Source organism: Nannobrachium achirus (assembly GCF_963921795.1).
Source record: "Nannobrachium achirus genome assembly, chromosome: 8".
Classification (NCBI taxonomy): domain Eukaryota; kingdom Metazoa; phylum Chordata; class Actinopteri; order Myctophiformes; family Myctophidae; genus Nannobrachium; species Nannobrachium achirus.
Genome location: NC_137817.1, coordinates 35,427,470 through 35,441,295, shown reverse-complemented (window position 1 = coordinate 35,441,295; position 13,826 = coordinate 35,427,470). Strand labels below are relative to the sequence as shown.

The following is a 13,826-nucleotide window of genomic DNA, read 5'->3' as shown; positions in this document are numbered from 1 at the left end:
AGCCATGGAGCGATGCGGCAGGCGTCAAGATGAGCACTCAGCCAGCGAGTGGCAGCTTCTCCTTTCCCAGTCAATCATTCATTACAGAGCCAAGTTGCTGCTGGAGGAGTGCCTCCTCTTTTTTTTTGACCTATCATATTAGGGCTTCCGTAAATGCCCTAATCCCCCTCCTCCCCCCCCCCCCCCCCCCCCCCCTTCGTTAGATGGTGTCAACAGTCGACATCCCTCCTTGCCCCGCCACAGCACTCGGCAGCTCATGCAGGCACCTCCCAAGCCCTGCCAAGACCACAGAACTGACATTCTAATATAATTGTTTGAAATTTAACAAGGTAGAATGCCATAACTTTATCATCTGTTTCCCCCCCCCCCCTCCCATATAGCCTGTGAGGTTTTTTTTCTTTTCTTTTCTCAGCTGAACTTCAATGACTATTTTGTTTATCTTCTATGTGTGTGTATTTTTTTCCTTTCTTTTGTTTTCTCTGTGACCATCTTTCCCAATAATCACCAATTCCAGGGAAGCTACACTAAATAACTCACGACTGAGGCTGTTCAATCTTTCATTGGCTGGCCTGCATGAGTAGGCTTGGGGATGGTTCTCTTTAGCCTCGGGGCTGTTCCTGAGCAGGTGAAAGCCTGGAGGCAGGAACCTGCACATCAGCACTTCTTCCTCGTCCATCATGACTAGTCTTTCAATGGGGAGCCCATCTCCCGAGCCTCTCTAATAGAACCCGTTGAGATAACTAATCTAATGAGCACAACAGACGACAGCCCAGCGTGAAGGAAACAACACACACATACATCTCCGCACAATCCAGGGCAAACGAGTCAGGACCCACTGTGCGGATGTTGTTACCAGGGTAAACAAAGAAATCTTAACCACTTTCGACCTGGTGTCCCTATTTTGGGTGTATTGTTATAGGTGGAAATAATTTGCACAATTTTCCAAAAATAGGGAAAATAGAAGATCACCACGTGCCATAGATTGGCTATTTTTGGTGTGCGAAACAGGATGCAATGTAAATTAGGGCTTAAGAATGTGTGTTGAAGAAAACAACTGTGTTTATAACCAGTGGTGTAATGTAACTAAGTAGATTTACTTAAGTGCTGTACTTAAGTATAATTTTGAGGTATTTGTACTTTGCCTGAGTATTTCCAATTTCCAATACCTTTACATCTACTCCACTACATCTTGGATCCAAATATTGTACTTTTACTCCACTACAATTAGTTGACGACTTTAGTTACAAGTTACTTCTTTGCAGATATAAGATTAATATAGATTATATTATAAAACCTATTTTATTTGAAAATAGCTGATCTACAAGCTCACAACGTGCCACACCGAGACGCGTTGTGAGCTTGTAAATCTGCTATTTTCAAACATTTTGTACTTTTACTTTTGTACATTTTGAATTCCGTTTTACTTGTAACAGAGTATTTCTACAGTATACTGTATACATCTTTCCATTTCTCACTCATTTATTTACGTATTCCATACTAATGCTCACACAGGCATGGATACAATACAATACATGCGTACACCTACATAAACACAAACAAACACTAACAAACACACCTGGTCTTGTACGGGCATATAGTATTTATTTAGGGACCCAATTTAAGTTGACAGATACCAGATAGGGGAACATAATGAATGAAAATGAGGTGGGTAGAAAGTGGCACTGTCACAACACAACTCCTTCACATGAGTGAACCCCAAAGTTAATATAGGCCTACTTCTTCTTGCTTTCTTTTTGGTAATGACATGCATCACAACAGCCCAGGCAGGTAGCAATGAGAGGCACTTAGAATATATCTACCTTTCTCAGGAAGAAAATATATGTAAATTGAAGAATTATCATTTTAAACTTTGTCACAGGCTGTGACACACCCTCCCCGTAATGCGGATTGACCGGTGTTAATTACCGTATAAAATAAGCAATTGGTATACTGCCCCCATATGTCCCACTTTTTAAGTGGAGAGGATGGAAATGAGGCTGGGCTAGATTTGATTGTGACGTGATTCCCGTCTGTGCTTCTGCACCGAGTGGCTTTGCTGGTAACAGGCTAATATTGAGCGCTGCTCACCGAGACCAGAACTAATCAAAGTAGACAAAATGTCTCTGCTGCCATCTTTGTCTCTCATCCGCTCCGGGTGAGCCTCCCCTCTTTCTTTCCCTCCCTCTGGTGAAGGGAGGGCGACGGCAGCATAAAATGGTGGCGTGCAAATGTGCCTTACATGTGGCAGCACCGCAGCAGCAGTGTGTGTGTGTGTGTGTGTGTGCGTGCGTGCGTGCGTGCGTGCGTGCGTGCGTGCGTGCGTGCGTGCGCGCACGTGTGTGTGTGTGTGCTGGGAGGGCAGACCGGGGCCAGCGCTATAGCAGCAGTGTGTAGCTGTTGCTTTTGAACAAGCTGGATGGTCGCCATCACGGCTCAGGGCCGCCTGATGACACACCAGCAGTTACAAAGAAAAAGCATCTCAGTATCACATCAAGGGACAACAGCCACCCATCGCCAAGCAGAAAACTGCCCTTCGCGTCCTTGATAAATATATGAAACACGGCTGTCTAGAAATGGTCCCTTATGGCGCCACCCTAAATGATACATTCCTTCCCCAACGGACAGTTTTACACTTCTACAAGTCTATTAACATAACATTTCTAGAAAACGATGACTCATGTCTCTCAGTACAGTTACTGGACCTAAATAGTTAATGCGAAAGCTTGGGTAACAAGTCAACAAGTCAATGAACGAAGAACAAGCATTTCACAGACACAAACACGTTATAGCACAGAGTTGAGCACTATCAAGAGTTAAAATGAACAATGTGGATTTTATTGTGTAAAACTACTAAACAAAGCCCCCTTTCCCTTGTTCTTGTTGCGTGGGGGTATCGGTTAACCCTGAGCAAAGAGGGTGATGAAGCTGGGACATAAATCACAGAGTGAAACAAGGCAGACTCCTCCGATTCATTAATGGAAATGATCTGTCAATATGCTGGAGTCAATTCACACGTGTCAGCTGGGCTCGGCACACAATGGGCCGGCCAACTTATGAACTCCCAGCACCACTCCGTCGAGTCCATAAAACAACTGGCAGCGCCGCTGGGGAGCACCCCGAGACACCACCCTCTTGCACAGGCCACCAGATGACACAGATGGGGCGAAACCAAACAAAGAGGAGGCTCCCTTTGTACAAAGTGGGACCCCTTTCAAAAGCCATTCATGCAACAAATTGGGGAAATCTGGCCCTGCAACACTCCGGGTTTGCTCTTTTATTAGCGTGAGCCTTTACGTCACAGTAAGTGAAATCAGATTTATGGCCTTCTGCTACAAAGGTGGTTCATATAAAACACACTTTTTTGAACAAAACTAAATGAAACAATCGTTATATTTGGTCATGTTAACCAAACACATTTTCTGAGCTAAATTATATGCATGAGCTATATAGAAAACAGGGCACTGTCCTACTTATCAGGTTATACATCACAATCTTACATAATAATAACCAACACGCCGCTAAAGAAAAGCAAATGAGGAAAGGTACTGTATACACAGATACAACCACATGTTTCCATTGTTGATGGATTGTTTGCGTAAATATTACTCTACCAGAGCTATATTTACACAAACAATATGTATACAAACAATCCAACATGATATATGGATGTCCTTATCCAGAAATCCTTTTCAAAGTCCAACTGACATGGATCAAGGGGGGGAAGTAAGTCCACATTAGGCACTACTTCCTTTCACCGAATCAGAATAACAAGTTTTATCACTTGTCATAGGCTACAACAGGACTGTTATGGAACATTGTCTTGAGCCCCTTAGAAAAAGGCACATCATGCGGGGGCAGGGGCGTCACAAGGGGTAGGAAAGTGGGACTGAGTTACTAGGGCCCAAGGTGGTGGAGGGGCCTTAATAATTTTATACTTTAGCTATTGAAAAATAGCAGATATACAAGCTCACAGCGCGGCACCGAGCTTGTAGATCTGCTATTTTTGAAAAGTTGTGAAAATGTGTGCAAATCTTTGAATATATGTATTTTTTTTTTTTTAAGCGAACATTTGTAACTCAAATTTTGCTTCTGGGGGGTCCCTGGAACTCAATATTTTGAGATGGGGTTCCGTGGCCAAATACATACCATTTTGGGGGTCCTTCACATGAAAAGGTTTGAGCTCCACTGACATAGAAACATAGGTTTTTCAAAAAACCTCAGAAGGATTTGAAATATTCATCATTTTTTCAAAAATAGCAGATCTACAAGCTCGCAGTGCGGCACTCGGTGCCGCGCTGTGAGCTTGTATATCTGCTATTTTTCAATAGTTAAAGCACAGGGGCCCCGCAGTGAATCCTTGTACCCAGGGCCCAGAATTTAGTGCGACACCCCTGTGCGGGGGGGGGTATTTTGGAGTTAGACATTGATAATATTGCACACAAGCAGCCCTCACATACGTATGTGGCCCTCTCATTCTGTGTCGCTGCTGCTGCTACTGCTGCTGCTGCTGGTGCAATCTGCATACAGAGACATTTGTCATCATTAGCCCTGCTCTGACAGTTGGCACCCGGCACCTCAGATCTCAAGGAGTGGCAATTATGAACCCTTCATCCTTTATTTGGGTAACATTGCCTAATTTTATCATGGGCGTTAACGCCTGCCTTTGCTCACCGAAGCCCCGGCAGATTCACTGTTTAATTTCATTCCCTTTGTTTTGTATTTCTTTGCACACGTCTTTAGATCACATGCACGTTGCGCATTCAATTAATCTAAGGTTTAAGAATTACTTATTGGACGCCGGGACTGGGGGGCGATGATTGTGTGGATGACTATCATGGGGTCAGTGGGCAGATGATTATAGCGCCCACCTTTAGACACTAGACGTCTCCCAGACATTAAGATTAATCACACCGCCGCTGGTGCATTGTTGCCTTTCACATCAGACGAGATGGAAAACCGAAGTATATAGCTTTTCCCCAGACAGACAATAACCACCTCACTGCACACATGCTTAAATAAACCAGTCAATTTCCAGAGCTAAATGTAAGCCCTACCATTGTGTAGGGAACAACAGGAATAAACAAACAAATAAAGGAATAATAAGCCCGCCCCACTCCTGCTCCACTCTCTGACATATACAATGTTTAGCACTGTCATGTAAAGCACAATACAGCGCTTAACTGCGTGCTAATAAAAAGAGAGGAAAACACTGCAGCAGCACTTTCACTACACCCTGCCAAGTGGATAACCTACACTATGTAGGGAACACAGTGTCATTCCCTACAGCAGGGGTTCCCAAACTTTTTGGTCTCAGGGCACCCCATAAATATTTTTTTTAATCCAAGGCACCCACCCCTACATTATAATTTTCACTCCCAGCACCTTATATTTATAGCATATCGTCATTGTAGGTGAAAACCTTGTATGTCCAAAACCGTTTGTTTTGTATTTATCATCTATAAAATGTACTAAACTAGTGAAAACAGCAGATCTACAAGCATGTGCGACAGTCAGAAGCAGGGCTTTGCTTTACCAAAAGACCTACACATTTGAAACTTGGAGATACAAGGTTTCTGCCCGACAGTGACGATATTTTAGTGATTATGTTGCGAGGAAAACGTTGAGATAATAGCCATTTTGATTATAACTGACCGAAAATAACTTTGTGCTTCAAGTTTAAAATGATACTAAATATTTTTTCCAGTGTCCAAATAAATTCTAAATATTATCAAAGCACCCCTGGACTGCCGTCGCGGCACCCCAGGGTGCCCCGTCACCCACTTTGAAAACCGCTGCCCTACAGTATAGATTCTCCTCCAAGAGACATAGCATACCACACCTTCTTCCCTCAAATAACTCTAAATTGTATTAATGCTAAACTGATGCAAATACATGCATGTAATTTATCAGGAAGGCTGACAAGCATACCATATTGAAGAGGGCTGGGGTGGAGGGGGGAGGGGGGTGGAAGGGCCAAATGAAGCCGAGACAATCAATTAATTTTCATAATTTACACTTCTCGCCTTCCAGGAAATGTTCTTGGAGGGAGAAGTTTCCTACAGAGTGTGTGTGTGTGTGTGTGTGTGTGTGTGTGTGTGTGTGTGTGTGTGTGTGTGTGTGTGTGTGTGTGTGTGTGTGTGTGTGTGTGCGTGTGTGCGTGCGTGTGTGCGTGCGTGTGTGCGTGTGCCTGTGTGTTTTCTTTGTATCTATCATTGAAAGCACACAGAGCCTGTCTGGCTGATCACTAGAGGGTCTCCTAGAGCCTCTGGCTATATTGTTCTGCTTCCTGACTTCTCACAGGAAGGAGGCTGCTGATACACGGCGGAGAATAAAACAAATGAATGGACACAATTCAAAGGGGGGTCGCAGTGTGAGGCGGGGAGACAAAAAAAATTAACGGGCTTCCCTATGGAGACACCATATTGCCTTAGAATAATAATGTTCCGGTTATTAAAAATCCCAATGACAATTCTATTTTAGGACAAATTAAATTGTTAAAAAAAAGGGAATGTGTCAAAATGAGTTGCTATCCCATGAGATTATACCATATTATTTTTTCTCGGGCTGAGAGCCAGCGCTGATCTCATATGTCTAAAGTGACACTCCTCCTAATCTGATTTATATAGAAATATGCCACTCCATTAACTCTACTTGGATTAATCTGCACAGTAGATATAGGGAACTAGCTTGTAAACTCCCCTTTGAATGGGACACCCCACCACCAACACCACCACCACCCTCGATATGGCCCCAGTATGTGATAGAATAAGATAGGGTAGACTGTATTTGTTGTTGGTAATAGGATTATTAATAGAGATAAATGCTATGTATTATTATTATCCACAAATTAGTGCACCATAGAAGTCTTGATCCATTTATAAATGTGTTACTTATATAATACCATATACTATATATATATATATATATATATATATATATGGTGGTGCTGGGAGTTACTATAGTACAATATTGAACATATTATTTCACTTCATCAAAAGAGAATAAATAATTAAACATTTAGTTAAACATAGAGTTTTAGAATAAAGATAATCCTTTATCTTTCTCTATAGAGCTTAGTTATCAATCAGACTTCAAGCAAAATAGCTTCCACTACAGTATGGTGTCCTGACCCTGTAATCTCTCGTTTTGGGACACTTGAAAAGATGATTGCATTAAGTCCCAGGCTGAGTTTTCTGCAACCACAGTGTCAGTGATACAGTATAGGATTCTAAACTTGAGAGTCCAACAATCGCTGTGTTATCATTAGGAATGTATGTTAACTATTCTAAAGGCTAAACATTTTATTAGATTTCATATAAACATAACTCCATTTAAGAGTGTTAATCAGACCCTTTACGATAAATAATATCTTTGAGTCTTTTGAATAATTCTTTCATGTCCATTGGATGAATGGAAACCATTTCAAGTCACTCATAGCATGAGTGGTGTCATTACGGAGCTAGTCCAGCTATCAGACAAGAACTAGTGACCTCATGTCAGACCATGCTGACAGGAGGATCAGTCTTGCTAGAAGAAACGAAAGAGAAAAATGGAGAAGAAAAAAGATGAACATGGAGTCAAGCTCTGGAAACAAAGAGGCCTTCAAAAGAGGGTCACATGCTTGTGCAAAATTGGGGGAAGTGGAAGTCATTGTATTGATTTACACGATCATGCATGCATTTCCCTAGGTCAAAAATAGGGCTAGACTAGAATCATTGCCTCATAGATCACGCTACGGGGCCTCCAATAGTGTGGTGGGGTGACAACCCGAGCAACAAAGATCGCAATGTTATAACGGCAAAGATATGGTTAAAGAAGATTTGGTGGTCTTAGGCTAGACCTGAGAAACTGTCGGGAGCGTTGGGAGCGAGGAACAGGTTGAGTTACGTTAGGATCTGTGGCACCACATGCTTTAGATTAAGAGGTGATAATCCCAATGAAAATCCCCCCCCTTCTATCATGCATAGGGATGGCCCAGGGCCCGGAGGACAGACTCAAGAAGTGCAAATGGATTTTGAGCATCAGACGTGGAGCAAGATGGTCTGCAGCGAGGGCAGTCTGGTTCCAATAAAAGGCAAGTACCTGCTGAGCCACAGACACTGGGAGAAATTTAAGGGGGAGAAGGAAAAAAAAAAAAGTATCAGAGCCTGAAAGGGAAAATCGCTCTTGGCTACCTCTGACCACATGAAACCATTCAAGAGTATCCATTTTTATTCCCCCAATACGTGTCTGTATAACAGGCGTATAATCCCTGGTAGCTATAGTTAAACGATATCTACCCAGTAAAATCCTCAGTGTTAATCTGACTCTGAGTGTATCAAAATTGACCCAAATGGACCTGTAAGAGGCACAATGTCAACTAACTTCCAGTAAGTTCTTCAGTGTGATAGCTTGAAGCTATACACAGCAAGCATTGCCTTCCTCATGTGATTCCTGAAAATGAGTGGTGTATAAAATATAGGCCTACAAAAACAGTGGTTCCATATCTGTGATCTCTGTCTGGTACACAGTACAATCTTAAGTGTTCATTTATCCATTTGTAACTCTAAGAGTGTACAAAATATAACCAAACTGTATACACATACAGTAAGGGACCATTTTGGTTACTCCCTCAGGGTTAAATGAACACTGAGAGGGTTTTATCGTGTAACAGGGAAGGTATCACTTATTTTTTCCAGTGGTGTAAAGTAACTAAGTACATTTACTTAAGTAATGTACTTATGTACAATTTTGAGGTATCTGTACTTCACTTGAGTATTTCCAATTTCCAATACTTTTACTTCTACTCCACATCTCGGATCCAAATATTGTACCTTTACTCCACGACATTCATTTGAAAACTTTAGTTACTAGTTACTTTGCAGATATAAGTCATTATATTATAAAACATACATTAATCCACTTTAGCCCTATTTTATACAGGCTATTTGAATATAGCCGATCTACAAGCTCAAAACACGCCACATCACAGCGTGTTGTGAGATTGTCGATCTGCTATTTTCAAACATTTTGTAATTTTACTTTTGGTACTACACTTTTATACTTTTACTCAAGTACATTTTGGACTTTTACTTGTAACAGAGTACTTCTACATTGCAGTATCGATACTTTTACTTAAGTAAAAAATGTGAGTACTTTTTCCGCCACTTATGTTTTACAAGCTGCTATGCTGGCACTGTGTCCCAGACAGTCAGTGATGATAATGGGAGTCACCTATCCATCAGGGACCCCCGCATCCCCGCACGCCACCACCTCTCACTCAGTCTCTCATCCACGTATGTACAGGGGTGTCGCACCAAATTCTGGGCCCTGGGTAGAAGGATTCACTGCGGGCCCCCCATGAATGTTCTTCATAGGGGGAGGGGGTTTAAGCCATTTAGACTGGGAACGCATACGCATTACGTATTATTTTGTGCTTTAACTATTGAAAAATAGTAGATGTAAGCAATTTACCCCGAGTGAGAGGACATTATGCTCTGATAATGTCCTGTGTTAGGGTGTTATCGGACGAGGCGAAGCCGAGTCCGATAACACCCTAACACAGGACATTATCAGAGCATAATGTCCGACCCCGAGTGGTAAATAGCTTTTCTACCACTTTTTCCCTTATACATGAAAGAAAACACATAGTTGTAACTTGCAAGGATCTTAAGTTACAATCATTATTGCCTATAAAACTTCCGCGAGACAGCAGATAGTTCCACCAACAACATCTTCTACTCACCAACAGATGGCGCCAACTCCATACTAATCCATGCGTCTAGCTTACAGCTAAGCTAACGTCAGTTAGAAGTACCGTTCCGGCCGTAAATAGAGGCTGTTCGCTTCCAGAAAGGCATAGGTTCAGAGAAAAGGGGCTTTAAAGTTGGCGGATTGCATTGGATCCAAATAAATCGGCGACGTCGTACGCACGTTAGTAAACATAGGACCGCTACGACCGTCATATGTTGGTTGGGGGAAAGGTGTTCCGACTACCTCCTGAAGTCCCCGGATGTACACTGAGGCGCATTGATCTCGTCCTCACACAACTGCGGCAGTAGTTCTCTCATAACCTCCGGAATTTAGCCAATCAGAATCCAGTATTTGAACACGTGACTCGAAAAAGTGGTAGAAATACAATTAAGTGCCACGCTGCGAGCTTGCAGATCTGCTATTTGCGCTGCGATTTTCTTTTTTAATCGTGAAACTTTGTGCTAGTCTTTGAATATTTCAAATCCTTCTAAGGTTTTTTTGAAAAACCTATGTTTCTATGTCAGTGGTGCTCAAACCTTTTCATGCGAAGGACCCCCAAAATGATATGTATTTGGCCACGGACCCCCATCTTAAAATATTTAGTTCCAGGGACCCCCCCAGAAGCAAGATTTGAGTTACAAATGTTCGCTTAAAAATACATATTATTCAAAGATTTGCACACATTTTCATGACTTTTCAAAAATAGCAGATCTACAGATCTACAGACAGCTCACAGTGCCGCAGCTTGTATATCTGCTATTTTTCAATAGCTAAAGTATAACATAATTAGGGCCCCTCCACCTTGGGCCCTAGTAACTCAATCCCACTCCCCCCCCCCCCCCCCCTTGTGACGCCCCTGCTGAACGGAGCCAGGAGTGACGAGCTGCAAACTGCCCTCATAATGTCTGGTTTTATGCAATTCAGTCTACAGCAGGGTTGAGTGTAAATGCCTTTGTGTTCCTTATCTGATCCGTGTAACGTTATCTTTTTGAAGTCATCTTCAAAGCAGCACGTATACTGTGCACCTTCTGAGATCCAATGCCAATGCAATAATGAGATCCAGGGATGGTTTTGGTATAGAAATCTCTTTATTGTGAATGAGCATCAAACCAACCAAAAGGAGCCCGCTAATGTATTATAGTATTTGTTATAATTCATCTTATAACATAATAATTTGTATTCACTGGGCATCATTACAACTGAATATTAGTATAGGTCTATTGCCATAATTGTTATAAAACATCAATGCTGTTGCTATTAGTAAAACATTTAAATATGCATGGTTCATCATCCTAAACATTGATTTTAAATAAAAGATCATGGTAAATCATACAGTCTACTATTTAGAATTAGTGATTTAATAATAACCATGATCATCATTATGATCAAATTGGTGCTTTTCATTATTGTCAGGATATGCAAGATTCCGTTTTGATTATAAATAACTAGCCTATACATAATCATTAAGCTATAATACATTAGGTCTGCACTCTGCAGCAAAATATGTCTTCATTGAAGTGTAAATGTAGGCTAAATGTCATGTCGGATTTTTTTTTTTACAATTTATTTAAACTTTTTTTCAAAAAACAAACTATTGTTAGAGAAACGCTGGAAATGTAGGCCTTTCTTGTAATCTCACAAATGAGACGAAAAGTATCAGTCCACGTTGGAAATGGTCCAGACTATTAAAGCATTTAAAATAGAATAAAGTCTTGCCATATGCCATGCCAGCATCCAGAAATGAACTTATTTGCTCTACAAGAGAAGACCATAGTCTATACTTTATAGGCTAGACTAGCATGTTTTTACATTATCAAATTGACATAAAATATAACTCATATAACGTCTAGTAATAATTAGGCATTCAATTAATTACAGTAGCCTATGTTGACCCATACTAGCCTAGGCCAGATCACGATGATTCACATACAAAAGTATATAATTTACATAATAAAAAAAAAATAGCGCCGATGAATGTTCTGCAAAACGACAAAAGAAACCTACATTTCAGTCAATATGCACAATTGGGTCATGCATTTTAAGTAATAAATAGTAGCGTAGCTACATGACCTCACGGTCCTCATTTTTCAATTTAATATAATTTTAGGAGGATTCCGAATAAAAAGGACGCAGGCCTAAAAACCCAGAGCGAATTGCGATCCAATTAACGATTGAATAAAACGTGCATAAAGACGATACATTATTATGCAGCTATCATTATGTTTTATTCTCAAAAGAAGAACAAAAAAAGAAAGAAGTAGGCTACATTAGCAATTCTAAATCCACCTACTGTAGCCTAGTTCTACATTCAATAGCAGATTAAAAAGCAACACAGTCCATAGAAAGTCTATCTGTAAATTGGGAAAAGGATATTTGTCTCTCTCCAAACGCGTAGCTATACCTCCACTCCTCGATGTACCCACCCTACCTTTACTTTTACTTGTATATAATACCCCGGCATTAATTTGTTTTCCATAAACTGGAGGCAGTGACGAATCGGATAGCGATTGGACATCTTCGTTTCAACCCCTCCCTTATAATTCCATGAGAGTGTGTGTCTGTTCTGAAACACAGCAGCAACACCGGCAGGCAGCCTGCGTTACGAGCGCACTCTACACTGTATGCTTTATGCTTTATATGCGGAATCCCAACTGCACGCACACATTAGAGAAAACAAAAGCATTTATTTATTTTTTACTACTGAACCTATAACGCGTGAAATGGACTTCTGATCACCAGCTTATTTCAAGGACTTGCTTTTTGAAGCAGTTCGATAAGGTTCATGGTTTAACCGCGGCGATATTAATACGCATGTGCCGTGCGCACAAATAAAAGACAATTGTCTATTTGAATAGACAATTTATTATTTTTCTTTTTAAATAGCTTTCGTTCTTCCCTTAAATTGGCTCCCGTACAAACAGCCGCGTTGGATCCCTCGGCGTACTGCGAGACTCCGGTGTACAACCCGGATCTCTGCCCCAACATGATAGCCTCGCAGGCGAAGCTGGTCTACCACCTCAACAAATACTACCAGGAGAAATGCCACTCTCGCAAGGCGTCGATCTCCAAGTCCATCCGCGAGGTGTGCAAGGTGGTGTCGGACGTCCTGAAGGAGGTGGAGGTGCAGGAGCCGCGCTTCATCAGCTCGCTGAGCGAGATGGACAACCGCTTCGAGGGGCTGGAGGTCATCTCGCCCAACGAGTTCGAGGTGGTGCTCTACCTCAACCAGATGGGAGTGTTCAACTTCGTGGACGACGGCTCGCTGCCCGGCTGCGCGGTGCTCAAGCTCAGCGACGGCCGCAAGAGGAGCATGTCCCTCTGGGTCGAGTTCATCACGGCCTCCGGGTACCTCTCGGCGCGCAAGATCCGCTCGAGGTTCCAGACTTTGGTGGCGCAGGCGGTGGATAAGTGCAGCTACAGGGACGTTGTCAAGATGGTCGCGGACACGAGCGAGGTGAAGTTACGCATACGAGACCGGTACGTGGTGCTGATCACGCCGGCGTTCAAGTGCACGGGGATCTGGCCGCGGAGCGCCGCGCACTGGCCGCTGCCTCACATCCCCTGGCCGGGACCTAACAGGGTGGCGGAGGTCAAGGCGGAGGGCTTCAACCTCCTGTCCAAGGAGTGCTACTCGCTGAACGGCAAGCAGAGCTCGGCGGAGAGCGACGCCTGGGTCTTGCAGTTCGGTGAGGCCGAGAACCGCCTCATCCTGGGCGGCTGCAGGAAGAAGTGTCTGTCGGTGCTCAAGACGCTGCGCGACCGTCACCTGGAGCTGCCCGGGCAGCCGCTCAACAACTATCACATGAAAAGTTTGGTCTCGTACGAGTGCGAGAAGCATCCCAGGGAGTCCGACTGGGACGAGAACTGCCTCGGCGACCGCCTGAACGGGATTTTATTGCAGCTCATTTCGTGTTTGCAGTGCAGGAGGTGCCCTCATTATTTCCTGCCCAATTTAGACCTGTTTCAAGGAAAACCTCACTCGGGTCTCGAGAACGCGGCCAAACAGACTTGGCGCCTGGCAAGAGAAATACTGACCAACCCCAAAAGCTTGGAGAAACTCTGAGGTAAAAACATTTATTAGTTTCACCTCGTCT

The 13,826-nt window shown here is 42.7% G+C and overlaps 2 protein-coding genes across 2 annotated transcripts in view; one reads left to right on the top strand and one right to left on the bottom strand.

The window, feature by feature from the left end:
* nbeab (neurobeachin b) overlaps positions 1-13,826 on the bottom strand; it is a gene marked incomplete at its 5' end in the record, with an annotated part of 383,543 nt that overhangs the window by 109,759 nt on the left and 259,958 nt on the right. The gene's annotated exons all lie outside the window — the stretch shown is intronic.
* On the top strand, positions 12,716-13,795 carry mab21l1 (mab-21-like 1; the record flags this gene model as incomplete). The annotated part of the gene is made up of 1 exon (XM_080732092.1): positions 12,716-13,795. One exon carries the CDS (start codon positions 12,716-12,718, stop codon positions 13,793-13,795), a length of 1,080 nt encoding a protein of 359 aa, XP_080588218.1.